Source organism: Scyliorhinus torazame, chromosome 7, assembly GCF_047496885.1.
Source record: "Scyliorhinus torazame isolate Kashiwa2021f chromosome 7, sScyTor2.1, whole genome shotgun sequence".
Classification (NCBI taxonomy): Eukaryota; Metazoa; Chordata; class Chondrichthyes; order Carcharhiniformes; family Scyliorhinidae; genus Scyliorhinus; species Scyliorhinus torazame.
In genome coordinates, this window is record NC_092713.1 from 103,323,994 (window position 1) to 103,350,751 (window position 26,758).

The 26,758-nt window shown below is 48.4% G+C and overlaps 1 protein-coding gene across 2 annotated transcripts in view; it reads right to left on the reverse strand.

The window, feature by feature from the left end:
* Nucleotides 1-26,758, reverse strand: part of pde4dip (phosphodiesterase 4D interacting protein) — an 888,328-nt gene that overhangs the window by 781,703 nt on the left and 79,867 nt on the right. For both annotated transcript variants that reach the window (XM_072511203.1, XM_072511204.1), the window contains one exon: nt 13,452-13,501. In XM_072511203.1, the coding sequence (XP_072367304.1) occupies nt 13,452-13,501 (50 nt within the window). Of the gene's footprint in view, nt 1-13,451; nt 13,502-26,758 lie in introns of those variants that run through there.

A 26,758-nucleotide genomic window follows, 5' to 3' on the forward strand; every position in this document is an offset into this window, starting at 1 on the left:
AAGAGCCCAGCGGTGCTGGGCTTGCTGCCCCTGTGCTCATCATTGTCTTGCATCCCAATCAGACTGCGATGCCTGGACAGTGTACCTGAACACTGGGGGAGGCAACACCATACACGCAGCAGCCAACATCCAAACACCCAGGGTATGGCCCCCAGCTCCGGGGGGCATGTCGACGGCCGGAGGGTGGGTAAGTGCCACGGGGAGAGGGCCAAACCCTGTCTGGTTGACACTGTGAACGCGTGTCCGGGGTACAGGGTCTGGTCCAGAGATAGGGAGCTGCCACTACGTCACAAGACCTCTATTTCTTGTCCCTTAAAGGGACAGGAAAGCGGATGGCAGCTCATAAGCTGTAAGTTGGGCTTGAAATTTGGTTAGTCTCCTCCAAACAGCCTAGATAGGGTTGCCCTGGCTTTCCAACCCATTGTCACTGACCAGCACATCACAACAACATCCAGCCCATAGAGTCAATATGGCACAGGAGGAGGCCATTCTACCCATCGATTTTATCTGGTTTTATGTAGAGCGATCCAATTGATCCTTTTCCCATGCTCTATCCCCATAGCCCTACCAGTTTATTTCCTTCAAGTGCCCATTCAATTTCCTTTTGAAATCATTAATTGTCTCTCCAATCATCATCCTTGTGGGCACTAAGTTCGGAAGACCATTACCAGTTGCTGCATAAAAAAGTTCCTGCTCATATCCTACTGCATCTCTTATCTCGTGAATCTGTGTCCCCTCGTCTTCGTACCATCAGTTAATGGGAACAGATTTTGTCTGCTGTATGTAAACCGGTCATAATTTTGCACACCTCCAAATGGTCTCCCTTCAATCTCCTTTGTTCCAAGGGAGAAAACCCAGCTTCTCCAACGTAACCTGTCAGCTAAGATTCCTCATCCCTAAACCATTCTGGCAAATCTCTGCATCTTCTCAAGGACCCTCACGTCCTTCCTAAATTGCGGTAGCCACAGGGTGCTGATAGTAGGGTATTCAGCAATGGTAATGTCATTGACTGTCAAAGGAGATGGTTAGATCCTCTCTTGTTGGAGATGGTCATTGTCTAGCACAAATATTATTTGCCATTTGTCAGTCCAAGCCTGATGGTAGCTAAAGGAAGTGGGAGTGGAGATAGTGGAAAGGCTTACTGCATGTGGATACATACTGTTTCAGCATCTGAGGAGTTGCCATTGGTGTTGAATATTATGCAGTCATCTGTGAACATCCCCACTTTCAGCCTTATGATGGAGGGAAAGTCATTGATGCAGCAGCTGAAGATGTTTGGGCTATGGAAGTATCCGGAGGAATTCCTTCAGCTGACTGAGATGATTGACATCCAATGACTATAACCATCGTCCTATGTGCTAGGTATGATGTCAACATAATTTTTCCCCTAATTTCCACTGACTCCAGTTTTGCTAAGGCTCCTTGATGCCACACTCAGTCAAATGCTGACTTGATGTGAAGGGCAATCACTCTCACATCACCCACTGAGTTCAGTTCCTTTGTCCATGTTTGGATGTAATGAGGTCAGGAACTGAGTGGCCTGGTGGAACCTAAACTGAGCATTAGTGAGCAGTGCCACTTGATAACACTGATAAAAAAACATCTACGGTGGCTGCCATGGAGTGAATGGTTGCACATTTGGTGGCTCTTGCTCAAGGTGGAATTGCTTCGTCCTTTTTTACCCAATTCAAAATATATTTGCTGGTGTGAGGTGCATGAGCACTGATAAATAGCCGTGCTCCAATGGTGGGGCTGGTACATGGCTTACCAGATGAGTAGTGTAACAAGTAAGAGGCAGCAGCCTGGCTGAGAAATTATTTGAGGTGCAACATGGGAAAAGGTGGCCGAGGGTTCTGGGTGGCATTGCCCACCCAGTGGTCTACCGAGCAACTGGTAAACTTTGTGAATGCTAAGTTCCAGCAGCAGAGGCAGGAGGCCTCAGAGGACCTGCCGAAGGTGGAGTAGAGACTGGAGCGGCGGCTGGAGGCGCAGGTTCTGGAGCTCCAGAAGGTGGAGTAGGTGGTGGGTGAGCATGAGAACTGACTGGCCTAGTTGGAGGCAGAGATGGTGCTCGTGGCGGAGAGCCAGAAGAGGAGGTGGGAGAAGGTGGAGGACTGGAGAATCATTCCAGCAGGCAGAACTTCCGGATTGTGGGGTTGCCTTAAGAGATTGAGGGCACGCAGGCCGTCAATATATGGCAAATATGTTTGAGAGGTTGGTGGGCGTTGGGGTTTTGAACCTCTCCCCAGGTGGATCGAGTGTATAGGGCGCGGAGGAGGAGGTCGAAGACAGGGAAACCGCCGAGGGCGATGATAGTGCGGCTGCATCGTTTTCTTGACAAGGAGAAGGTACTGAGGTGGGCGAAGGAAACTAGAAAGTGCACCTGGAGTGCTGAGGCTCTACCAGGTCTAGGGTGCGGAGTTGGCCAAGCAGCGGGCCGGCTTCAAGGCTGTCCTCTACAAGGAAGGAGTTAGTTTGGGTGTTGTATCCTGCTGGTCTTTGGGTCTCGCACCAGAATCAAGAGTTTTATTTTGACGTGCTGGAGGAGGCGAGTGAATTTATGTAAAACCATGACTGGGAGGTGTGTGAGTGGGGATGTTTAAAGTGGGGAATTTGGGTCTGCAAACCGAATGGCTTGCTATATTTAACGTGTCTGCGTGCAGAGTGGGAAAGTGTGCTTTACTGTTTTGTGGGGTTATCGGGTGCAGGGCTGATTGGGGGAGGGGGGGGAGGCGGCAATCACGAGTAGGGGCCAACATGCTATCTGGATGGCTAGTTAATGGGAGTGAAGTAGGGGGTTGGTCAGTGGAAGGAGGGGTGGGGGGGGTTGGGTTTTCTTTTTCTCCAGGATTGATATTTTTGTCTTAGATAAGGCGCTGTTGGCGGGGTGGTTGGATCGGCGATTGTGGTCTCTGACCACGCGCCGTTTTCAGTGGACTTATGGATGCCGAAGGGTGAGGCTCAGTGGTCTTAGTGGAGGTTGAATGTAGGATTGTTGGCGGATAAGGTGGCCACACGGAACTACAACGAGCAGAATAAAACGGGGGAAGTTTCCGCCTCCACGTTGTGGGAGGCGCTGAAAGCGGTGGTAAGCGGGGGAATTTAGGGCTTCCGGTGGGGTGGGCGAGCAGGGCTGCCGCAAAAAAAAAGAGCTCCCGCCGGTGGCCGCGATTCGCGGCGATTTCGGGGAAGACCCCGAGACCCCATGCACTCCCCGACTATCGTCGGCCTTTGGGGCCGCCACGAGCAGCCAGCGGGGCCGGTTTAAAAGCCGGCGAAGAACCCCGCGCGGGTGTCGGGCGGCGGAGGCTGAGGCGCCGGGCCCGGCAGGTCGGAGCAGCGGGGGCGGAGCTACGAAGAGGTCGAGGCGGCAGGCCCGAGTGCCATGTAGTGAGGGTGCTCCACGTTGGATGGCTCCCACCTAGGACGAAGAAGGTTTGAAGCCTGGTCCCAGGTGAATGTAGAGGAGAAAGAAAGAAGATTCATAGAAGTTTGGTAAAAGTTGTTTTTTTCTCAAAAAAGAAGAATGTCAGATTGACAGGAGGGTGAAGACAGGAAGATTGGGCAGGAGGGTGAAGGGGGAGAGAGGAGAAAGGAAAGAAGATAAAAAACAATAAGCCGCTAAAAGATGCAAAAAGCAGCGTCAAAGAAAGGAGGAAACGCGGGTTCGCCGCCGAAGGAGAAGACGAGCAAAAGCAAAAGTGTTGACAGGATGGCGGAAGCCGAACTGCAAGGCGGGACCGCACTACTTACGGTGGAGAAGATGACCGAGGTGATGGTGGTGGAACTGGAAAAACGTTTGGTGAGGCACATGGAGATCCTGAGGAAAGAGATGGTGGTCGTGGTGAGGTCATTGTTGGAGGAGGCAATCGGCCCGATGAGGGTGGAGGTGGCAAAGGCATTGGCCGAGGTGAGAGAGCAGGGCGAGAAGATGAAGGAGGTGGAGGAGGCCGTGACACGACACAGCGACCAGGTCACCTCGATGGGAGACGAGCTGCGGAGGGTGGTGGAGGTTAACAGAGGGCTCCGAGCAAAGCTGGAAGACTTGGAAAACCGCTCAAGGCGGCACAATTTGAGAATTGTGGGCTTGCCCGAAGGGACAGAGGGCCCAAGGCCAATGCAATACTTCACTAAGAAGTTGGCGGAGCTGATGGGGGAGGGTGAGAACCCCACCCTGTACGAGCTAGACCGAGCTCATCGGTCATTAAGGCCGAAGCCCAAAGTGAACGAGCCGCCAAGGGCAGTAATTATCTGCTTCCATAAGTTTTGCATGAAGGAGAAAGTATTAAGCTGGGCGAAGCAGAAGCGTGAGGTGCTGTGGGATGGTACTGCCGTTCGGATCTACCAGGACTGGACGGTGGAGTTGGCAAAAAGACGAGCGGCGTTTGGGCGAGTGAAGGCGGCTTTGTACAAGAAGGGGGTGCGATTTGGTGTGGTGTACCCGGCGAAGTTGAGAGTAACATATAAAGCCAAAGACTTTTATTTTGAGACAGCGGAGGCGGCTGAGGCGTTCGTGAGGGCAGAAGGCTTGGGACAGACGTGAAGAGCGGAACTGGAAGAAAGACTGTGGACTGTGTTTGAGCGGCTGGAAAATGTACAAATGTTACAACTTTCTTTTTACTGATTTGTATTGAAATTTGAAATTTACTTCTCTTTGCATTGTTGCAGAGTTCAAGTTAATGGCGTTCTGTGTTGCGACGGTTAAATGTTATGTTAGTGAATTGTAGGGGTTGGATTGTTGGGTTTGTTTTGGTGTTTCTTTCTCTGGGACTGGGCGGAAGGGGGCGAGAGGTATTGGCGGGGGGGAGCCACCCGCGCTAGCTAACTAGAGTCAGTTAGTGAACGGGGGTGAGGTGAGAGGAGGACTGCGGACGTTGGAGCCTGGGTAGCAGGCTTCAATGGGCCTACGAGGCGGGCAAGAGGGGGTGGAGGGGGGGATGTTTTTGTAGGGGGGGTTCTTGGGAGGGGGGGGGGGGGGGGGGGAGTGGTTCAATGTTAACAATGGACAGGGCGGGTCAGGCTTATGGGGCAGGGCCCGGTGGTATGGTGATGATGGATAAGAAAGGCGGGGGGGGGGGGGGGGGGGGGGGGGGGTGAGAGACCCCCAGTAAGGATAATCACGTGGAACGTGAGAGGTCTAGGAGGTCCGGTCAAGAGGTCAAGGGTGCTTGCACATCTTAAAAGTTTGAAAGCCAATGTAGCAATGCTGCAGGAGACTCACTTGAGGGTGAAGGACCAGGTGAGACTTAAAAAGGGCTGGGTTAGCCAAGTGTTTCACTCCGGATTTGATGAAAGGGCTCGAGGGGTAGCGATGCTGGTCAGCAAAAGGGTACGCTTCCAGATGGGGAAGGTGGTGACAGATCAGGGGGGTAGATATGTGATTGTGACAGGGGCATTGGAGGGGAGATTAGTGGCGCTGTTAAGTGTATACGGTCCCAATTGGGACGATGTGGGATTCGTGAGGAAGGTGGTTGGGGCTATTCCCGACTTAGACACGCATGAGCTGATTGTGGGGTGGGACTGGAACCTGGTGCAGCAGCCAAGGTTGGACAGATCACGGCCGCGCTCGCTGGTCCCATCAGGGGGGGCAAAGGCGCTGGCTGGGCAAATGGTGGAAATGGGAGGGGTGGACCCTTGGAGGTTCCTGCACCCAAGGGAACGGGAGTATTCGTTTTTCTCAGCGGTCCATAAGGTATACTCGCGGATCGACTTTTTTGTGGTGGGGAAGGCTTTGCTGGCTGGAGTCAAGGGGTCGGAATACTCTGCAATTGCAGTGTCAGATCACGCTCCACATTGGGTGGATATGGTGCTGGAGAAGGGGGCAGCGCAGAGACCGGGGTGGAAACTGGATGTGGGGCTTTTGGGGAACCAAGTATTCTGTGAGAAAATTGAAAAGGTAATTAAGGAATATGTAAGTTTCAATTGTACGGGTGAGGTGTCGAAGGCAGTCGTCTGGGAGGCTCTAAAGGCGGGTGGTGAGAGGTGAGGTAATTTCGTTTAAGGCTAGGGTGGATAAGGAGGAGAGGTTGGAGCGGCAGAGGGTAATAGATGAGATGTTGGAGGTAGATAGGAGGTATGCAGAGGATGGGGACCCGCAAAGCTGGAAAAGAGGAAGGAATTACAGGCGAGCTTCGACCGACTGTCCACCAGGAAGGCGGTGCGCCAACTGAGACGAGCAAGGGGTGCAGTTTATGAACATGGAGATAAGGTCCACCGTGGGTATGTTAGCAGGTCAGGTCCGGAGGGAGGCAGCGGCAAGGGAAATTCTTCAGGTGAAGGATAGGGCAGGGAAGTTGGTGGTGGCCCCAGTGCTGATTAACAAGGTTTTTGAGGAGTTTTATGAGAGGTTGTACAAGTCAGAGCCACTCGGAGGAGACCGTGAGATGCAGGAATTTCTAGATGGGTTGGAGTACCCGAGGCTAGGGGAGGGGGACAGGGCTACATTAGAAGGAGCAATGGTGGAGCAGGAGATAAAGGATGCGATTGGGAGGATGCAGTCGGGGAAGGTGGCAGGGCCGGATGGGTTTCCGGTGGAATATTATAAAAATTTAAGGATAGGTTGGCACCCCTGATGGTGGGGACGTTTGAGGAGGCGATAGGGAATGGGGTGTTGCCGCAAACCTTGGGGCAGGCATCGATTTCCCTGTTACTAAAAAAAGATAAGGATCCGACGGAGTGTGGGTCGTATCAGCCCATATCACTTCTGAATGTGGACGTAAAAGTGTTGGCGAAGGTACTGGCGGGTAGGCTGGAGGAGTGCCTTCCGAAGGTAATAGGGGAGGATCAGACGGGGTTCGTGAAAGGGACGCAGCTGTTTTCGAACATTAGGAGGGTTTTGAACGTTGTTATAGCACCGGCGGAAAGAAAGGAAACAGAGGTAGTTGTGGCATTGGACGCCGAGAAGGCGTTTGATCGGGTAGAATGGGGGTACTGATGGCAGTGCTGGAGCGGTTTGGGATTGGACCAAGGTTTGTGAACTGGGTAAAGCTATTATATAAGGAACCGAAGGCGAGTGTCCGCAAAAATAATATCAGTCGAGATATTTCTCTCTCCACCGTGGGACTAGACAGGGATGTCCTATGTCCCCCCTGCTGTTTGCACTTGCGATTGAGCCGTTGGCCATCACATTGAGAAGTTCGGGAGCATGGAAAGGAATAGTGCGGGGGGGGGGGGATAGAGCATAGGGTGTCCTTATATGCCGACGACTTGCTGCTGTATGTGTCGGAGTCGAGTGCGTCGATAGGAGGAATATTGGAGCTACTGCGGGTATTTGGGTCTTTCTCGGGGTACAAGTTGAACCTGGACAAGTGTGAGTACTTTGTGGTGTCTCGGCCGGGGGTGGGGGGGGCTGCCATTCCGTAGAGCAGGGTCTCATTTTAGGTATCTGGGGGTGCAGGTTGCCCGGGAGTGGGGGAGGCTTCGTAGGTACATCACTAGTTTGGTGGGGAGAGTGAAAGCCGATCTGGCAAGGTGGGACGGCCTTCCTGTCACTGGCAGGTCGGGTACAGGCGGTTAAAATGAATGTGTTGCCGTGATTCCAGTTTATTTTTCAATGCCTACCGATTTTCCTGCCAAAGACTTTTTTCAGGGAGATTGAGGGAAGGATTACCTCATTCATATGGGGAGGGAAGGTGGCCAGAGTGAGAAAGGTGCTGCTACAGAGGGGAAGGCAGGCAGGGGGTTTGGGTCTCCCGAACTTGTTGTACTACTACTGGGCGGCAAATGTGGAGAAAGTGCGGAGCTGGGTCAGAGGGGTGGATTCTCAGTGGGTCAGAATGGAGGAGAGTTTGTGCAGGGGGTCGGGGCTGAAGGCACTTGCAACAGCGCCGCTCCAGATAGCTCCGGGGAAATATTTAGGGAGTCCGGTAATAATAGCTTCATTGAAAATCTGGAGGCAGTTTCGCCAACACTTCGGGTTGGGTTTAGGGTCAAGGGAAATGCCGATTCGGGGGAACCACAGATTTGAGCCAGGGAGGTGGGATGGAAGTTTTCGGAAATGGGAAGAGAAGGGGATTAAGACGCTAAAAGATTTGTTTCTACGGGGTCGGTTTGCAGGATTGAGGGAGCTGGAAGCGAAGTATGGGCTAGAGCAGGGAGAAGGGTTGTGGTACATGCAGGTTCGGGATTTTGCCAGGAAGGAGGTACAGAGCTTCCCAGAGGAACCGGCCTCCACATTGCTGGAGGAGGTGTTGACGACAAGGGGACTGGAGAAGGGGGCAGTGTCAGCGGTGTACGGAGCTATTCTGGAAGAGGATAAGGCACCACTGGAAGGGATCAAAGCAAAATGGGAGGAAGAGCTGGGAGGGGTTATAGAGGAGGGGGTCTGGTGTGAGGTGCTCCGGAGAGTGAATGCCTCCACCTCATGTGCGAGGTTGGGGCTGATACAGCTGAAGGTGGTATATAGAGCGCACCTCACGAGGACGAGGATGAGCCGATTTTTTGAAGGAGTAGAGGATGTGTGTGATTGTTGGGGGGGGGGGGGGGGGGGCTGTGCCTGCGAATCACGTTCATATGTTTTGGTCCTGTCCAAAGCTACAGGAGTACTGGAAGGAGGTATTTTGGGTAATTTTCAAGGTGGTGCGTGTGAAACTGGACCCGGGTCCCCAGGAGGCCATATTCGGGGTGTCGGACCAGCCAGGGTTGGAAACGGGAGCGGAGGCAGATATCATAGCCTTCGCCTCATTGATCGCCCGAAGGCGGATCCTGCTGGGATGGAGAGCAGCCTCTCCACCCAGTGCCCTGGCGTGGCGGGGGGACCTGTTGGAAAACTTGACCCTTGAGAAGGTTAAGTTCGAACTGAGGGGAAGCTCAGAGGGGTTCTACAAGTCATGGGCACTATTTATTATGCACTTTCAAGAACTGGATAACATCGAACATTAGTTGGAGGGCTGTGTAGATTAAGGGTGACTATGGGTAATCCCTGATTCCTTTTTGTCATTTGTTTATGTAAACATGTGGGCTGAGGTTTGGGGGTTGGTGGGCGGATGGGATCGTTGTTATTATGGGATTGACATATCTTGCTGATTATTGTTTATTGTTGATGGGTGTAAATGTGGGAGAAAATATGAAAAAGGAGAATAAAAATATTTTTAAAATTAAAAAAAAGCGGGGGAATTTATACTGATTTGGGCGCAAAGGGAGAGGGTGGAACAAGGGGCTGGTTAGCACACTGGGCTAAATCACTGGCTTTTAAAGCAGACCAAGGCAGGCCAGCAGCACGGTTCGATTCCCATACCAGCCTCCTCGAACAGGTGCTGGAATGTGGCGACTAGGAGCTTTTCACAGTAACTTCATTGAAGCCCACTTGTGACAATAAGCGATTTTCATTTCATTTCATTTTCAACAAGCTGAGAGGTGAACACCAGAGCCGACGAGGGCCTAACTCACCTACCACCTCATCCACCTTCCACCCCACCTGCTATCTCACTCACCCTCCCATCCACCCACTTTCCTCATCCACCTATTCATCCTATCACCACTCGTACATCCACTCATCGAAGAACTAAAATATACCCTAAAATTCAAACTGGGCCATTAAACGTACCAGTCTAAGTGCTGTAAAATGGGGACCTGTCCGGACGTCACCCGACGCTTCTGTGTTTTAATGGATATCCCCAGTGGAAGCTGGGCTCAGGAGGCTTGGGAAAAGAATGAGGAGCAGCGACGAGTCTGGGAAAAATTTGAGTGGAGCAGCAATCCCATAATGGTTGCTGCTCCTCAGAAAATCCGACCATTTAGCATTTGGTACAAATACATAATGAAAAAGAAAAAAAATGACACGTAAGCCAGCCAGTACACTTTGTAGTAATGTACCATATGTTAAAGCAATACAATAAATTTTATTTCAATACTCAGGAGAGGTTACGAGAGTCCCCATCCCACAAAATATGACACAGTGTATGGAAAGGCTCAGTAAACCAAGGTCCACCACACTAAGAAAACAAAAAGGGACGGTCAATAGAGAATTAAAGGTGCTATATTTAAATGCGCGCAGTGTACGGAACAAGGTAGATGAGCTTGTGGCACAGATTGTTACTGGCAGGTATGATGTGGTAGGCATCACAGAGACGTGGTTGCAGGGGGTTCAGGACTGGCATTTAAACATCCAGGGATTCACAACCTATCGAAAAGACAGGGAGGTGGGCAGAGGGGGCGGGGTTGCCTTGTTAATTAGGAATGAAATTAAATCAATAGCACTAAACGACATAGGGTCAGATGATGTGGAGTCTGTGTGGGTAGAGTTGAGGAACCACAAAGGCAAAAAAACCATAATGGGAGTTATGTACAGGCCTCCTAACAGTGGCCAGGACCGGGGGCACAAAATGCACCACGAAATAGAAAGTGCATGTCAGAAAGGCAAGGTCACAGTGATCATGGGGGACTTCAATATGCAGGTGGGCTGGGTAAATAATGCTGCCAGTGGACCCAAGGAAAGGGAATTCATTGAATGTTTACAGGAGGGCTTTTTGGAACAGCTTGTGATGGAGCCCACGAGGGAACAGGCCATTCTGGACTTAGTGTTATGTAATGAGCCAGACTTGATTAAAGATCTTAAAGTAAGGGAGCACTTAGGAGGCAGTGATCATAATATGGTTGAATTCAATCTCCAATTTGAAAGAAAGAAGGTAGAATCAGATGTAAAGGTGTTACAGTTAAATAAAGGTAACTACAGGGGCATGAGGGAGGAACTGACGAAAATCGACTGGGAGCAGAGCCTAGTGGGAAAGACAGTAGAACAGCAATGGCAGGAGTTTCTGGGAGTAATTGAGGACACAGTACAGAGGTTCATCCCAAAGAAAAGAAAGGTTATCAGAGGGGGGAGTAGGCAGCCATGGCTGACAAAGGAAGTTAGGGAATGCATCAAAGCAAAAGAGAAAGCCTAATTAGGAGTTTAGGAGGTTGAGGGGAGATCTAATAGAAACTTACAAGATAATGAATGGCTTAGATAGGCTGGATGTAGGGAAGTTGTTTCCATTAGCAGGGGAGACTAGGACCCGGGGGCACAGCCTTAGAATAAAAGGGAGTCACTTTAGAACAGAGATGAGGAGAAATTTCTTCAGCCAGAGAGTAGTGGGTCTGTGGAATTCATTGCCACAGAGGGCGGTGGAGGACGGGGCGTTGAGTGTCTTTAAGACAGAAGTTGATAAATTCTTGATTTCTCAAGGAATTAAGGGCTATGGAGAGAGAGCGGGTAAATGGAGTTGAAATCAGCCATGATTGAATGGTGGAGTGGACTCGATGGGCCGAATGGCCTTACTTCCGCTCCTATGTCTTATGGTCTTAATACCAGCGCACTTCTTAGAGGTGATTTTAACTTTTATTGTCAGACCTGGCTCAAAAGTAGATGGTTCTGGTTGTTGGAGATTAATTATCTCAGTTCTGTGACATCACTGCCAGGATTTCTTCAGGGTAGTGTCCTATGTGCAACCATCTTTAGCTGCTTCAGCAATGATCTTCCTTCCATCATAACATCAGATCAGAAGTGGAGATGTTTGTTGATGATTGCATAATGTTCAGCACCATTTGCAACTCCTCAGATACTGAAGAAGTTCATGTCCAAATGTAGTAGGATGTGGACAACATTCGGGCTTGGGCATATAAGTGGCAAGTAACATTCGTGCCACACAAGTGCCAGACAGTGACCATCTCCAAATAGAGAGAATCTAACCATCTCCAATGACATTCAGGGCATGATCCTCCCAAAAGAGAACAAAGTGCCCTGGCGAGTGCATTTATCCACGTGTTTCCCAGCACTCGCAGTGCCAAGAAATACATGGCTATTCAACACGACTCACATTGAATAAGGGGCCTGAATGGGAAACACACGGCTGAGGCCGCACATAGCGTTTTGTACAGTGGGGAGCTCCGATCACCATAACTCCCCATTGTAGAAAAGATCGGAGTACCATTTAAAAATGGCATTCCGATCCCCGAGGTGCCCAAAACAATCCCCGACCTCCACCCCTGCCTGAATGCACTATGGGAGGGTCACATTAGAGTGAGGCTTACTGCCCGCTCTAATATGCAGATTTGCTAAAAAGTGATCCATTGTGGACGGAATTCACATCGCAACATCTCGTGAGATTACATTGAATCTGGCGAGGCGTTGCAAGCCCGTAGATCCTGGGAGCGGGGTCTCCAGCTTTCAATGGGCACTCTGCATTGCAGCGAGCTGCTTTTCGGCGCAGCGTGGCCATTCGATTGCACCCTCAATGGCATCACTATCTCTGAATCACCCACAAACAACATCCTGGGGAGTTACCCAGAAACTGAACTGGAACATCCATATAAATTCAGTGGCTATAAGAGCAGGTCAGAGGCTGGGAGTTCTGCAGAGAGTCACTCATCTCCTGACTCACTAAAAGCTATCCAACATCTACACGGCATAATTCTAGAGTGTGATACTATATTCTCCACTTGCTTGGATGAGTGCAGCTCCAACAACAATCAAGTAGCTTGACACCATGCAGGACAAAGCACTTGATTGGCACCCTACCCACCACCTTCAACATCCACCTCCTCCACCAACAATGCCAAAATCGCAGCAATGTGTATCACCTACAAGAAGTGCTGCTCCAAGGCTCCCTCCATAGCAATCTCTATCATCTAGAAAGACAAGTGCAGCAGAAAAATTATCACCTAGAAATTTTCCTCCAGCCACACACCAACCTGACTTGGAAATATATCGCTGTTCCTTCATGGTCACTGGGTCAAAGTCCTGGAACTCCCTCCCTAACAGCACTGTGGGTGTACCCACATCCATGGACCACAGCGATTCATGAAGGCAACTCACCATCACCTTCTCAAGGGCAATTAGGAACCGGCAATAAATGCTGGCCTAGCCAGCAATGCCCACATCCCGTAAAATAATCAGGAAAAGACAAAAATGGATTGTAGATATCCAGTTTTATACCTCACATGATTCACTTTTCCATGGTTTCACGATAGTGGCGGCATGGTGGCATCGTGGTTAGAACTGCTGCCTCACGGCGCCAGAGACCAGAGTTCGATTCCGACCTGGGGTGATTGTCTGTGTGGAGTTTGCACGTTCTTCCCATATCTGCGTGGGTTTCCTCCGGGTGCTCCAGTTTCCTCCCACAGTCCAAAGATGTGCAGGTTAGGTGGATTGGCTGTGCTAAATTGCCCCTAGGTGGGGTTACGGGGATAGGGTGGGGGTTTGGGCCTCGGTAGGGTGCTCTTTCAGAGGGTTGGTGCTGACTCGATGGGCTGAATGGCCTCCCTCTGCACTGTAGGGATTCAATGCTCCTAATGGGTGAAGCTCCATGCAAACGCCAGGCTATGAAAACTTTCCTCTCATGTAATTAATTGTACACTTGGCAAAATTTCACTGTTTCAAGTGGATAGTACAGGACACAACATCATGCTTCACTGAAATCCTAGTGACTGCAAGTCCATCTCTTAAAATAAAAGGAGTAATTGTGTATACTTACTTGTCACATGACTGTTGGCAGTTAGAGAGGGGTCTTCACTGATGTAGTCCCTGCAACAGAAAGATGTCATTAGTCGTCTTAGCTTCCATCCCAGTTAGCAGTGTAAAGGCATTACAAGCGAACTTATCAGTGATTTAGTTGTCAATTACTCCCAATTTTCCCTGAGTTCACTTAGTGGCGGCACAGTGGTTAGCACTGCTGCTTCACAGTGCCAGGAACCCAGATTCAATTCCAGCCTTGGGTGGCTGTCTGTGTGGACAAAGAACAAAGAACAAAGAAATGTACAGCACAGGAACAGGCCCTTCGGCCCTCCAAGCCCGTGCCGACCATACTGCCCGACTAAACTACAATCTTCTACACTTCCTGGGTCCGTATCCTTCTATTCCCATCCTATTCATATATTTGTCAAGATGCCCCTTAAATGTCCCTATCGTCCCTGCCTCCACTACCTCCTCCGGTAGTGAGTTCCAGGCACCCACTACCCTCTGCGTAAAAAACTTGCCTCGTACATCTACTCTAAACTTTGCCCCTCTCACCTTAAACCTATGCCCCCTAGTAATTGACCCCTCTACCCTGGGGAAAAGCCTCTGACTATCCACTCTGTCTATGCCCCTCATAATTTTGTATACCTCTATCAGGTCGCCCCTCAACCTCCTTCGTTCCAGTGAGAACAAACCGAGTTTATTCAATCGCTCCTCATAGCTTATGCCCTCCATACCAGGCAACATTCTGGTAAATCTCTTCTGCACCCTCTCTAAAGCCTCCACATCCTTCTGGTAGTGTGGCGACCAGAATTGAACACTATACTCCAAGTGTGGCCTAACTAAGGTTCTATACAGCTGCAACATGACTTGCCAATTCTTATACTCAATGCCCCGGCCAATGAAGGCAAGCATGCCGCATGCCTTCTTGACTACCTTCTCCACCTGTGTAGCCCCTTTCAGTGATCTGTGGACCTGTACTCCTAGATCTCTTTGACTTTCAATACTCTTGAGGGTTCTACCATTCACTGTATATTCCCTACCTGCATTAGCCCTTCCAAAATGCATTACCTCACATTTGTCCAGGTTAAACTCCATCTGCCATCTCTCCGCCCAAGTCTCCAGACAATCTAAATCCTGCTGTATCCTCAGACAGTCCTCATCGCTATCCGCAATTCCACCAACCTTTGTGTCGTCTGCAAACTTACTAATCAGACCAGTTACATTTTCCTCCAAATCATTTATATATACTACAAAGAGCAAAGGTCCCAGCACTGATCCCTGTGGAACACCACTGGTCACAGCCCTCCAATTAGAAAAGCATCCCTCCATTGCTACCCTCTGCCTTCTATGGCCTAGCCAGTTCTGTATCCACCTTGCCAGTTCACCCCTGATCCCGTGTGACTTCACCTTTTGTACTAGTCTACCATGAGGGACCTTGTCAAAGGCCTTACTGAAGTCCATATAGACAACATCTACTGCCCTACCTGCATCAATCATCTTAGTGACCTCCTCGAAAAACTCGATCAAGTTAGTGAGACACGACCTCCCCTTCACAAAACCGTGCTGCCTCTCACTAATACGTCCATTTGCTTCCAAATGGGAGTAGATCCTGTCTCGAAGAATTCTCTCCAGTAATTTCCCTACCACTGAAGTAAGGCTCACCGGCCTGTAGTTCCCGGGATTATCCCTGCCACCCTTCTTAAACAGAGGAACAACATTGGCTATTCTCCAGTCCTCCGGGACATCCCCTGAAGACAGCGAGGATCCAAAGATTTCTGTCAAGGCCTCAGCAATTTCCTCTCCAGCCTCCTTCAGTATTCTGGGGTAGATCCCATCCGGCCCTGGGGACTTATCTACCAATGGAGTTTGTACATTCTCCCAATGTCGGAGTTGGTTTCCTCCGGGTGCTCCGCTCAGTCCAAAGATGTGCAGGTTAGGTGGATTGGCCATGCTAAATAGCCCCCTCGCGTCCAAAAGGTTGGTGTGGTAACTGAGTTATGGAGAGAGGGTGAGGATGTGCGTCGAGTGTCGTCCGGGGGGTTGGTGCAGAGTCGATGGACCCAATGGCCTCCTACTGCACTGTCGGGATTCTACGATTCTATGAGTGTATTGCGACTTTGACCTGATTTTGGCATTGCAGAGGTTTATTTTATTTTTTTCAAATAAATTTAGAGTACCCAATTCATTATTTGCTAATTAAGAGCCAATTTAGTGTGGCCAATCCACCTACCCTGCACATCTTTTTTGGGTTGTGGGGGCGAAACCCTCGCAAACACAGTAAGAATGTGCAAACTCCACATGGACAGTGACCCAGAGCCGGGATCGAACCTGGGTCCTCGGTGCCGTGAGGCCACAGTGCTAACCACTGCACCGCTGTGCTGCTCCATTTTGTCTATTTTATATGCATCCAACCGACAAATGATGCGACTGACTGGTTACGTTTCTTCCTATCCTGTATTCTGAAAATGTTACAAGTCCTAGTCTGATTCTTTTGCCGATTACACACTCACAAAGAGGTCACATTGATAATTAATACCCTGTAGTGATATGTAGTTGTGTTGTAATTCACCGACTACCCACTAGGAGTGTCACTAGTATATAAGTGAATGTTACAGTCAGCTGACCTCAGGCTGGCTGGAGGAAGTTGAAGAGAGATGTTACTTCGCATGATATGATTTTACTGTTTTTCATCTGTTGTCTTGTTTATAGTTTCCCACAGTTAACGTTAATAAATAGTTTATAACTTTAGCTACAAGTGTTGTTGTAATAAATCAGGCCATCCGACAAGAACATTACATGGTACAAGGGCTGGATGGTAGTAAACACTGAGAAAAAAGAACTCAGCCTGCCATAGAGATTTCAAGATTTCCCAGACTGCGGAAGTAACAGCATGGAGTCGTTGAAGTTATGAAAGAGTCTCAGCTTGTATGGTCATGTGGACAGCAACTGGCAAGTGTTAAACAACAATTTGATCTGTTTCTTACTGCAATAAATTTAGAAGATCAATCAGATTCACATAACGTAGCGATGCTCCTAACAATTGCAGGGCCAGAAGCAATTGCTGAGTTTAAAACGTTTAAACTCGCAAACGATGAAGATCGTAAAAATGTTAACAAAGTTATTCGAAGATTTGATGCCCATTGCAGACCCGGAAAGAATGAAATTCATGAACACTATGTGTTTAGATCACATTTACAGAAGACAGGAGAGCCCATAAGGGCTGGTTTAGCTCACTGGGCTAAATCGCTGGCTTTTAAAGCAGACCAAGCAGACCAGCAGCACGGTTCAATTCCCGTACCAGCCTCCCCGAACAGGTGCCGGAATGTGGCGACTACTAGGGGCTTTTCACAGTAACTTCATTGAAGCCTACATGTGACAATAAGCGATTTTCATTTCATTTCTTTCATTTTCATTTCATCACTGAAAAGTTAAAAACTAAAATCTGTATTTTTTCTGCGGTGGAATCATCCATGATTCAGGACCAGATTGTGTTTGGTTTGAATGGAAATAAGCTGAGGGAACGGTTACGGAGGTAATCGGAGCTGTCTTTGGAACAGTTAAGATTTGTCAGGCTCACGAGCTAGCAGCATAGCATTCTGAAATGTTTCTCAGTAATGATGGCGTCTTCATGAGGGAGAAAACTCCGGTTGCAGCCCTTTTTCAAAAAAGACTGGAAACTGCTCCTCGCACATCTCGAAACAGATTAAAGATCTGTGTAATAAATGTGGTCAAAGGCACAAATTAAGGCAGTGTCCAGCGTTTGGGAAGTTTTGTTCCAGATGCAAAGAAAGAAATCACTTTGCTCAGAATTGTTACTCTGAGCTTAACCCCAGACCAGTCAGCACAGTGGAAGTCACAGCCTTCAGTAATGAAACATCATTGTTTGTCGGAGTAATAACAGAGAAGAATAATTTTTTGGAGACATCAAAAAATTCTCCAGTGCTTAAAAAAAATGCAAACTGATATTCCATAATAAATGGCTGCTACCGACTGACGTTAGACACTGGTGCCACGGTCAAATTAATCAGCATGATTGATTTAAAACAATTTAAAAATTCAGCCGATTAGGAGAAATCACAAAATATCTCAGAGGTTATAATGGTTCAAGCATTAAATGTTATGGTGCTTGTGACCGGAGTGTGGTGGTGAAGAATATAGCTTATTCCATCCATTCTATAGTGTATCTGAGGACTTGGAATCATTATTAGGTGATCAGTCCTGTGAAGAATTACGTCTAGTGCAGTTGGTATATAGCATCCTCAACGGCTTGGATCAACACTCCAACGATTCTGAGAACATCAGCAAATTCAGCAATGTGTTCACAGATTTTGGTATACTACCATTCACAACAAGATACAACTCAAAGAGGATGCAAAGCCTGTGCTAAAGGCACCCAGAAGATTGCCTGCACCTCTTCAGGATCGCCTCAAAAAGGAGCTAGACAGAAAGACAAAATTAATAATTATCAGAAAAATAGAAGAACCTACCGACTGGGTAAACACCATGGTTTGTGTAAAGAAAAAGAATGGCGATATTCGCATATGCATGGATCCTAAAGATCTTAACAAGAATATCAAAAGAGAACATTACCAAATACCAAAGCGCAAGGAAATCACATCTGAGATGGCTGGTGCACAATTCTTTACGAAACTTGACGCATCTCAGGGTTTCTGACAACTAAAGCTAGAGGAACAAATTACAAAGTACTGCATTTTCAATACGTCATTTGGATGGTACTGCTTTATCAGAATGCCATTTGGCATAATTTCACCATGCCATAGAGCATATAATCGAAGGCATTGAATGTGTACGTGTGTACGTGGATAATATCATTGTTTGGGGCTCAATCATAGAAGAGCACATACGAGGTTGCTTAAAGTTCTAATGGGCGTCTGGAGAAATGGGCTGAAGCTCAACCAGCAAAAGTGACAATTTGGAGTAACTGAGTCACATTCCTAGGTGACAAGCTCTCATCGCATGGCATTGAACCTGACGGGTACAAAATCTAAGCAATTCTCAACATGCCAAAACCACGCAAGAAAGCCATCTTTTAAAAAAAATAAATGTTTTTATTGGGTTTTTGAACAAAGTATATTTACCGTTATGTACACAGAATAAGATATATGAGAATAGAAAGCCATCTTAAGAGTGATGGGTATGATCAATTTTATAGGGAAATTGATTCAAAACCTGTCAGCAAAAACAACACATCTACATGATCTCCTGCACAAGACAATGGGTTTCACTTGGATTGCGCAACATGAGCAAGAGTGGAAGAAATTCAAGACTTCACTAACCACCACGCCAGTTCTCACATTTTTTGACCCATCTAAGCAGATTAAAGTGTCAACGGTCGCATCCAAAGATGGCCTGGGAGCAGTTATTCTGCAACTCATGCATGACGATTAGAAACCAGTCACGTACGCATCACGATCCATGGTGACAACAGATAGAGGTACGCTCAAATTGAAAATGAATGCCTGGATTTAGGTGTAGGCTTGGAGAAATTTGACAACTACGTGTATGGGCTTCCAACTTTCACAGTTGAGAAAGATTATCGTCCTTTGGTTATCATCAAAACAAATCTCAACCAGATGTCTCCACGCATTCAGAGGTTGATGATGAAGTTACAACGCTATGACTTCAATCTCATCTATACGCCAGGCAAATATTTGTTTTTAGCAGATGCGTTATCGAGAGCGCCAATGCAAAGTATTGATGGTGAGATTATTGAGGATGTAGTTCTGCAGGTCAATCTGATTTCCACACCAATAGCAGTATCAGATGCGAAACTACGTGAGATCCAAGAAGAAACCAGGAAGGATCAAACTCGTCAAGGGGTTATGAGGAACATCAACTCAGACTGGCCCAGAAGTCAATGTATGGAGTTCTACAATATAAGATCTGAACTCGATTATTAATGGAGTGGTAGTTCGTTTGAACACTATAGTCATACCTCAATCTCTTCGCAAGGATGTGCTAAAGAGGATACACAGAGGGCATCTTGGGATTGAAAAATGTAAATGGGCAGAGCAGGAGCGGCGATGACCAGCTGAGTCGCACGTTTCGGCAGCTCCCTGTGAAACTGACTTTTGGGCTCTTGATAGGAGCCCCAACGGCAATTTTAACGGCTGAAAACACCGTGCGGTAAACCAGAAGGGTGTTCCCCCTGGACACGGATGGAAAAAGGAGAGGAAAGTGGCCGGATTGCAGCGGATCCTTTGGAACAACGGCAAGGAAGGCAAGCAGAAACCAAGATGGCGTCGGAAGGTGGCAGTTTCATATGGGGCCCTGAACAACAAGAGTTTTTGAAACGCTGCGTGGAGGAGATAAAAAAGGAAATGAAGAAAGAGTTGTTGGCCCCGATATTACAGGCGATTGAAGGGCTGAAAGAGGAACAAAAGACCCAGGAGCAGGAGCTTCGGGTCGCGAAGGCGAAAGCAGCTGAGAATGAAAACGATATACAGGGCCTGGTGGTGAAGTCGGAGATACAGGAGGCACACCAGAAACGATCTGTGGAGAGGTTGGAGGCACTGGAAAATAACGCAAGGAGGAACAACTTGAGGATTCTTGGCCTTCCTGAAGGTGTGGAGGGGGCGGACGTCGGGGCATATGTGAGCACGATGCTGCACTCGTTAATGGGAGTGGAGGCCCCGACGGGTCCGTTGGAGGTGGAGGGAGCATACCGAGTTATGGTGCGAGGACCGAGAGCAGGAGAAGCTCCCAGAGCCATAGTGGTGAGATTTCTCCGTTTTAAGGATAGAGAAATGGTCCTTAGATGGGCGAAGAAAACTCGGTGTAGTAAATGGGAGAACGCGGTGATCCGCGTCTATCAAGATTGGAGTGCGGAGGTGGCGAGAAGGAGGGCGAGCTTTAATCGGGCCAAAGCGGTACTTCACAAAAAAAAGATAAAGTTTGGAATGCTGCAACCGGCAAGACTGTGGGTCACATATCAAGGGAGGCACCACTACTTTGAGACGGCGGATGAAGCGTGGACTTTTATTGTAGAAGAAAAATTGGAATGATTGGACTACGAAAATGAACGTTTGGACAAAGTGGTGGGACGAGTGGGGGGGGGGGGGGGCGAAGAGGGATTGTATTGTATGATTAATCCTGCGGTATGGTAACTTTTCTTTCTCCCACAGGTGGTGATGGGGGGAGGTGGGGAGGGAGAGGAGATGGGGCGTTGGCCATGGGAGGCGGGGCCGAGGGAGAGGCGCGGGCTTGGTTCCCGCGCTATGATAATTATGGCGGGAATAGAGAAGCAGGAAGGAGGGGGCACCGCACGGGGCGAGCCGTGATCACGGGGGGAAGCCGAGGTCAGCCAGAGTTTGCTGACTTCTGGGAGCAACATGGGGGGAGTAATTACGCTAGCGGGGGGTCTAGCGGGGGGGGGGGGGGGGGAGGGGGGAATTACTGGGTTGCTGCTGCTGGGGAAAGGGGGGAGTGGGTGCGGGAAAGGATGGGCGGGGGGGCACCGTCTGGGAGAAATACAGCCGCGTGGGAACTGGGCGAGAAGCTGGAAAAAGATGATGGCTAACCGGCAAGGGGGGGGGGGGGGAAGCCCCCCAACTCGGCTGATCACGTGGAACGTGAGGGGGCTTAACGGGCCGATAAAGAGGGCACGAGTACTCGCACACCTTAAGAAACTTAAAGCAGATGTGGTCATGTTACAGGAAACGCACCTGAAACTGATAGATCAGGTTAGGTTGCGCAAAGGATGGGTAGGGCAGGTGTTCCATTCGGGGCTGGATGCGAAAAACAGGGGGGTGGCTATATTAGTGGGGAAGCGGGTAATGTTCGAGGCAAAGACTATAGTGGCGGATAACGGGGGCAGATACGTGATGGTGAGTGGCAAATTACAGGGAGAGATGGTGGTGTTGGTAAACGTGTATGCCCCGAATTGGGACGATGCCAATTTTATGAGGCGAATGCTAGGACGCATCCCAGACCTAGAGACCGGAAAGCTGATAATGGGGGGAGACTTTAACACGGTGTTGGAACCAAGGCTGGATAGGTCGAAGTCCAGGACTGGCAGGAGGCCGGCAGCAGCCAAGGTGCTTAAGGATTTTATGGAGCAGATGGGAGGGGTGGACCCGTGGAGATTCAGTAGACCTAGGAGTAAGGAGTTCTCGTTTTTCTCCTATGTCCATAAAGTCTATTCACGCATAGACTTTTTTGTGTTGGGTAGGGCATTGATCCCGAGGGTGAGGGGAACGGAATATACGGCTATAGCCATTTCGGATCATGCCCCACACTGGGTAGACTTGGAGATAGGGGAGGAAACAAGAGGGCGTCCACCCTGGAGAATGGATATGGGACTAATGGCGGATGAGGGGGTGTGCTTAAGGGTGAGGGGATGCATTGAAAAGTACTTGGAACTCAATGACAATGGGGAGGTTCAGGTGGGAGTGGTCTGGGAGGCGTTGAAGGCGGTGGTTAGGGGGGAGCTGATATCAATAAGGACACATAAAGGGAAGCAGGAGAGTAAGGAACGGGAGCGGTTGTTGCAAGAACTTTTGAGGGTGGACAGACAGTATGCGGAAGCACCGGAGGAGGGACTGTATAGGGAAAGGCAAAGGCTGCATGTGGAATTTGACTTGCTGACCACAGGCACTGCAGAGGCACAATGGAGGAAGGCGCAGGGTGTACAGTATGAATATGGAGAGAAGGCGAGCAGATTGCTGGCACACCAATTGAGGAAAAGGGGAGCAGCGAGGGAAATAGGGGGGGTGAGAGACGAAGATGGAGAGACGGAGCGGGGAGCGGAGAGAGTGAATGAAGTGTTCAAGACATTTTATAAAAAATTGTATGAAGCTCAACCCCCGGATGGGAGGGAGAGAATGATGGAGTTTTTGGATCGGCTGGAAATTCCCAAGGTGGAAGAGCAGGAAAGGATGGGATTGGGAGCACAGATCACGGTAGAAGAAGTGGTGAAAGGAATTAGGAACATGCAGACGGGAAAGGCCCCGGGACCGGACGGATTCCCAGTTGAATTTTACAGAAAATATTTGGACTTGCTCGCCCCGCTACTGACGAGGACCTTCAACGAGGCAAAGGAAAGGGGACAACTGCCCCCGACTATGTCAGAAGCAACGATATCGCTTCTTTTAAAGAAGGAAAAGGATCCGCTACAATGCGGGTCCTACAGACCAATCTCCCTCCTCAATGTAGATGCCAAGGTCTTGGCCAAGGTAATGGCAATGAGAATAGAGGAATGTGTCCCGGGGGTGGTTCATGAAGACCAAACTGGGTTTGTGAAGGGGAGACAGCTGAACACGAACATACGGAGGTTGTTAGGCGTAATGATGATGGCCCCACCAGAGGGTGAAACGGAGATAGTAGTGGCGATGGATGCCGAGAAAGCATTTGATAGAGTGGAGTGGGATTATCTGTGGGAGGTGTTGAGGAGATTTGGGTTCGGAGAGGGGTATGTTAGATGGGTGCAGCTGTTGTATAGGGCCCCAGTGGCGAGTGTGGTCACGAATGGACGGGGATCGGCATATTTTCGGCTCCACAGAGGGACAAGGCAGGGATGTCCTCTGTCCCCATTACTGTTTGCACTGGCGATTGAGCCCCTGGCGATAGCGCTGAGAGGTTCCAAGGGATGGAGGGGAATACTTAGGGGAGGAGAAGAACACCGGGTATCTTTATATGCGGATGATCTGCTACTATATGTGGCGGATCCAGCGGAGGGGATGCCAGAAATAATGCGGATACTTGGGGAGTTTGGGGATTTTTCAGGGTATAAATTGAACATGGGAAAGAGTGAGCTGTTTGTGGTGCATCCAGGGGAGCAGAGTAGAGAAATAGAAGACCTACCGTTGAGGAAGGTAACAAGAGACTTTCGTTACCTGGGGATCCAGATAGCTAAGAATTGGGGCACATTGCACAGGCTAAATTTGACGCGGTTGGTGGAACAGATGGAGGAAGATTTCAAGAGATGGGACATGGTAGCATTGTCAATGGCAGGGAGGGTGCAGGCAGTTAAGATGGTGGTCCTCCCGAGATTCCTTTTTGTGTTTCAGTGTCTCCCGGTGGTGATCACGAAGGCTTTTTTCAAAAGGATAGAAAAGAGTATTATGGGTTTTGTTTGGGCCGGGAAGACTCCGAGAGTGAGGAAGGGATTCTTACAGCGTAGTAGGGATAGGGGGGGGCTGGCACTACCGAGCCTAAGTGAGTATTATTGGGCCGCTAATATTTCAATGGTGAGTAAGTGGATGGGAGAGGAGGAAGGAGCGGCGTGGAAGAGATTAGAGAGGGCGTCCTGTAGGGGGACCAGCCTGCAGGCTATGGTGACAGCCCCATTGCCGTTCTCACCAAGGAACTATACCACGAGTCCGGTGGTGGTAGCTACACTGAAGATTTGGGGACAGTGGAGACGACATAGGGGAAAGACCGGAGCACTGGGGGGGTCCCCGATAAGAAACAACCATAGGTTTGCCCCGGGGGAATGGATGGGGGATATGGAATGTGGCAAAGAGCAGGTATAACGCAATTGAAAGATCTATTTGTGGATGGGAAGTTTGCGAGTCTGGGAGCGCTGACCGAGAAATATGGGTTGCCCCAGGGGAATGCATTCAGGTACATGCAATTGAGGGCTTTTGCGAGGCAGCAGGTGAGGGAATTCCCGCAGCTCCCGACACAAGAGGTGCAGGACAGAGTCATCTCAAAGAAATGGGTGGGGGACGGTAAGGTGTCGGATATATATAGGGAATTGAGAGACGAAGGGGAGACTATGATGGACGAACTAAAAGGGAAATGGGAAGAAGAGCTAGGGGAGGAGATTGAGGAGGGGATGTGGGCAGATGCCCTAAACAGGGTAAACTCGTCGTCCTCGTGCGCCAGGCTAAGCCTGATTCAGTTTAAGGTATTACACAGGGCACATATGACTGGAACACGGCTCAGTAAATTTTTTGGGGTGGAGGATAGGTGTGCGAGGTGCTCGAGAAGCCCAGCGAATCATACCCATATGTTTTGGTCATGCCCGGCACTACAGGGGTTTTGGATGGGGGTGACAAAGGTGCTTTCGAAAGTAGTAGGAGTCCGGGTCGAACCAAGCTGGGGGTTGGCTATATTTGGGGTTGCACAAGAGCCGGGAGTGCAGGAGGCGAAAGAGGCCGATGTTTTGGCCTTTGCGTCCCTAGTAGCCCGGCGCAGAATATTGCTAATGTGGAAAGAAGCCAAGCCCCCGGGGGTGGAGACCTGGATAAATGATATGGCGGGGTTCATAAAGTTAGAGCGGATTAAGTTCGTCCTAAGGGGGTCGGCTCAAGGGTTTACAAGGCGGTGGCAACCGTTCGTCGAATATCTTGCGGAAAGATAGATAGGGGAGAACAAAGAAGGCAGCAGCAGCAGCCCAGAACTTGGGGTGTGGGGGGTGGGGGGGGGGGGGGGGGGGGGGGGGTGTGGCCTGAGACAAGGCAGTTGCCAATTAGGGCTAGTTTTTATTTTTGTTATTTAATATTTATTTATTTGTTGTTGTTTTCTTTTGTTCTTGTTTAAATAAAAAAGGTCATTATTATCTGTATTGTTATAATGTTGTGTAAAGGATGCACAATGTACTGTGTTGGTTGACCAAAAATTTTCAATAAAATATTATTTAAAAAAAAAAGAAAAATGTAAATGGAGAACTCATGGCTCTGTTTACTGGCCAGGTATAAACCAGGATATTGAAAGGATGGTCAGTTGTTGTGACACATGCCAGACACATTGTTGCAAACAAACAAGGGAACCTATGCAAATATCTGATTTACTTACGGCACCATGGCAGAAAGTTGCTGTTCATCTCTTTCACCTACGAGGGAAAGATTATTTTATGATCATAGACTATTTTTCAAACTAAACCGAAATGGCTCCACTGTAAAGCATAACAGCAAGCAGTGTAATACTGCATACCAAGTCAATTTTTGCTCGACACGGAATTCCGCAAGTCGACGTCAGTGACAACGGTCCTTGTTTTAGCTGTAAAGAGTGGCAACACTTCGCAGTCACGTATGATTTCAATCACGTCACGTCGAGTCCATTGTACCCTCAAGCCAATGGAAAAGCCAAAAAAGGTGTACATATTGTTAAGCAATTGTTGAAGAAAGCAATGGACAGCCAATCTGATTGTCACATGGTAGATCACCAGCAGTATTACTCATGAATAGAAGGTTGCGGACCACACTTTCATACTTGCCAGAGAAGGAGGAGAATGCAGTGGTACTGGAGGAAATGCAAAACATTAAAGCGAAACAAAAGCAGTAATATTATAGAGTGTCGAGAACTTTATCACCTCCGAGTAGTGATGACAGTGTGAGAGTAGAAGATTCAGGCAATTAGTCGAGAAAAGCCATTGTACTTGAAGAAGTAGCACCTCGTTCCTACAATGTACAGACAGAGGGCGAGTTGGTTTTAAGAAGAAATCGTCGCGCACTCTTGAAAACCAGAGAAGACTTTCACAACAATGTGATGGATGACGAATCTACATCAGAATCAACACAAGCTGCAGTGTCAGATAGTTCAGCAGTTCCTGAGCATGAGACTGTCATAGAGAACATTGAATCTACAAGTTCAGAGTAGCAAGGTCAAACTTTAAGATCAACCAGTCAGAAGAAAAACTGTTTGACTCAATTTGTAGATTTGAACTATTTGTACATACTATGCTTGCTGTTCTTGTGTGTGTACATATATATATATAATATATATATATTTATTTATATGTGCATATTTATTTATATGTGTATAGTTTTAAAAATTGAAAAAAATTGGGAAAAAATTTATACTGTTTGACTCATGGGCGCAAGATATCACATGTAACTATACTGGTGACAATGTATTAATTTATTCTTTCAAAGGAAAGGGGATGTAGTGATATCATGGTTGTTTTGTAATTCACCAACTAACCACTAGGAGTCTCACTAGTATAAAAGTTAATGTTAAAGTCAGCTGACCTCAGACTGGCTGGCAAACATTGAAGAGAAGTTGCTTCGCATGATTTTACTGTTTTTCGTCTGTTGTGTTGTATATATTTTACCCACAGTTAAAGTTAATAAATCGTTTGTAACTTTAGCTACACGTGTTCTTGTAATAAATCAGGCCATCTGACAAGAACATTACAGCATGCAGGTGGTTTTCTGATCTGTATTAAATTCTTTTTACTAAATACACTGACCTTTCTGCCTTTTATTGTTTTCCCTCAATTTTAACAGTGTTCGATAAATTTCCAAAATGAATCCCATTCTCAAACTGATTGACTACCTCAGGTATGCAGCGCAAATGACTTCAAATCAGTTAATAATAATAATATTTATTAGTGTCACAAGTAGGTTTACATTAACA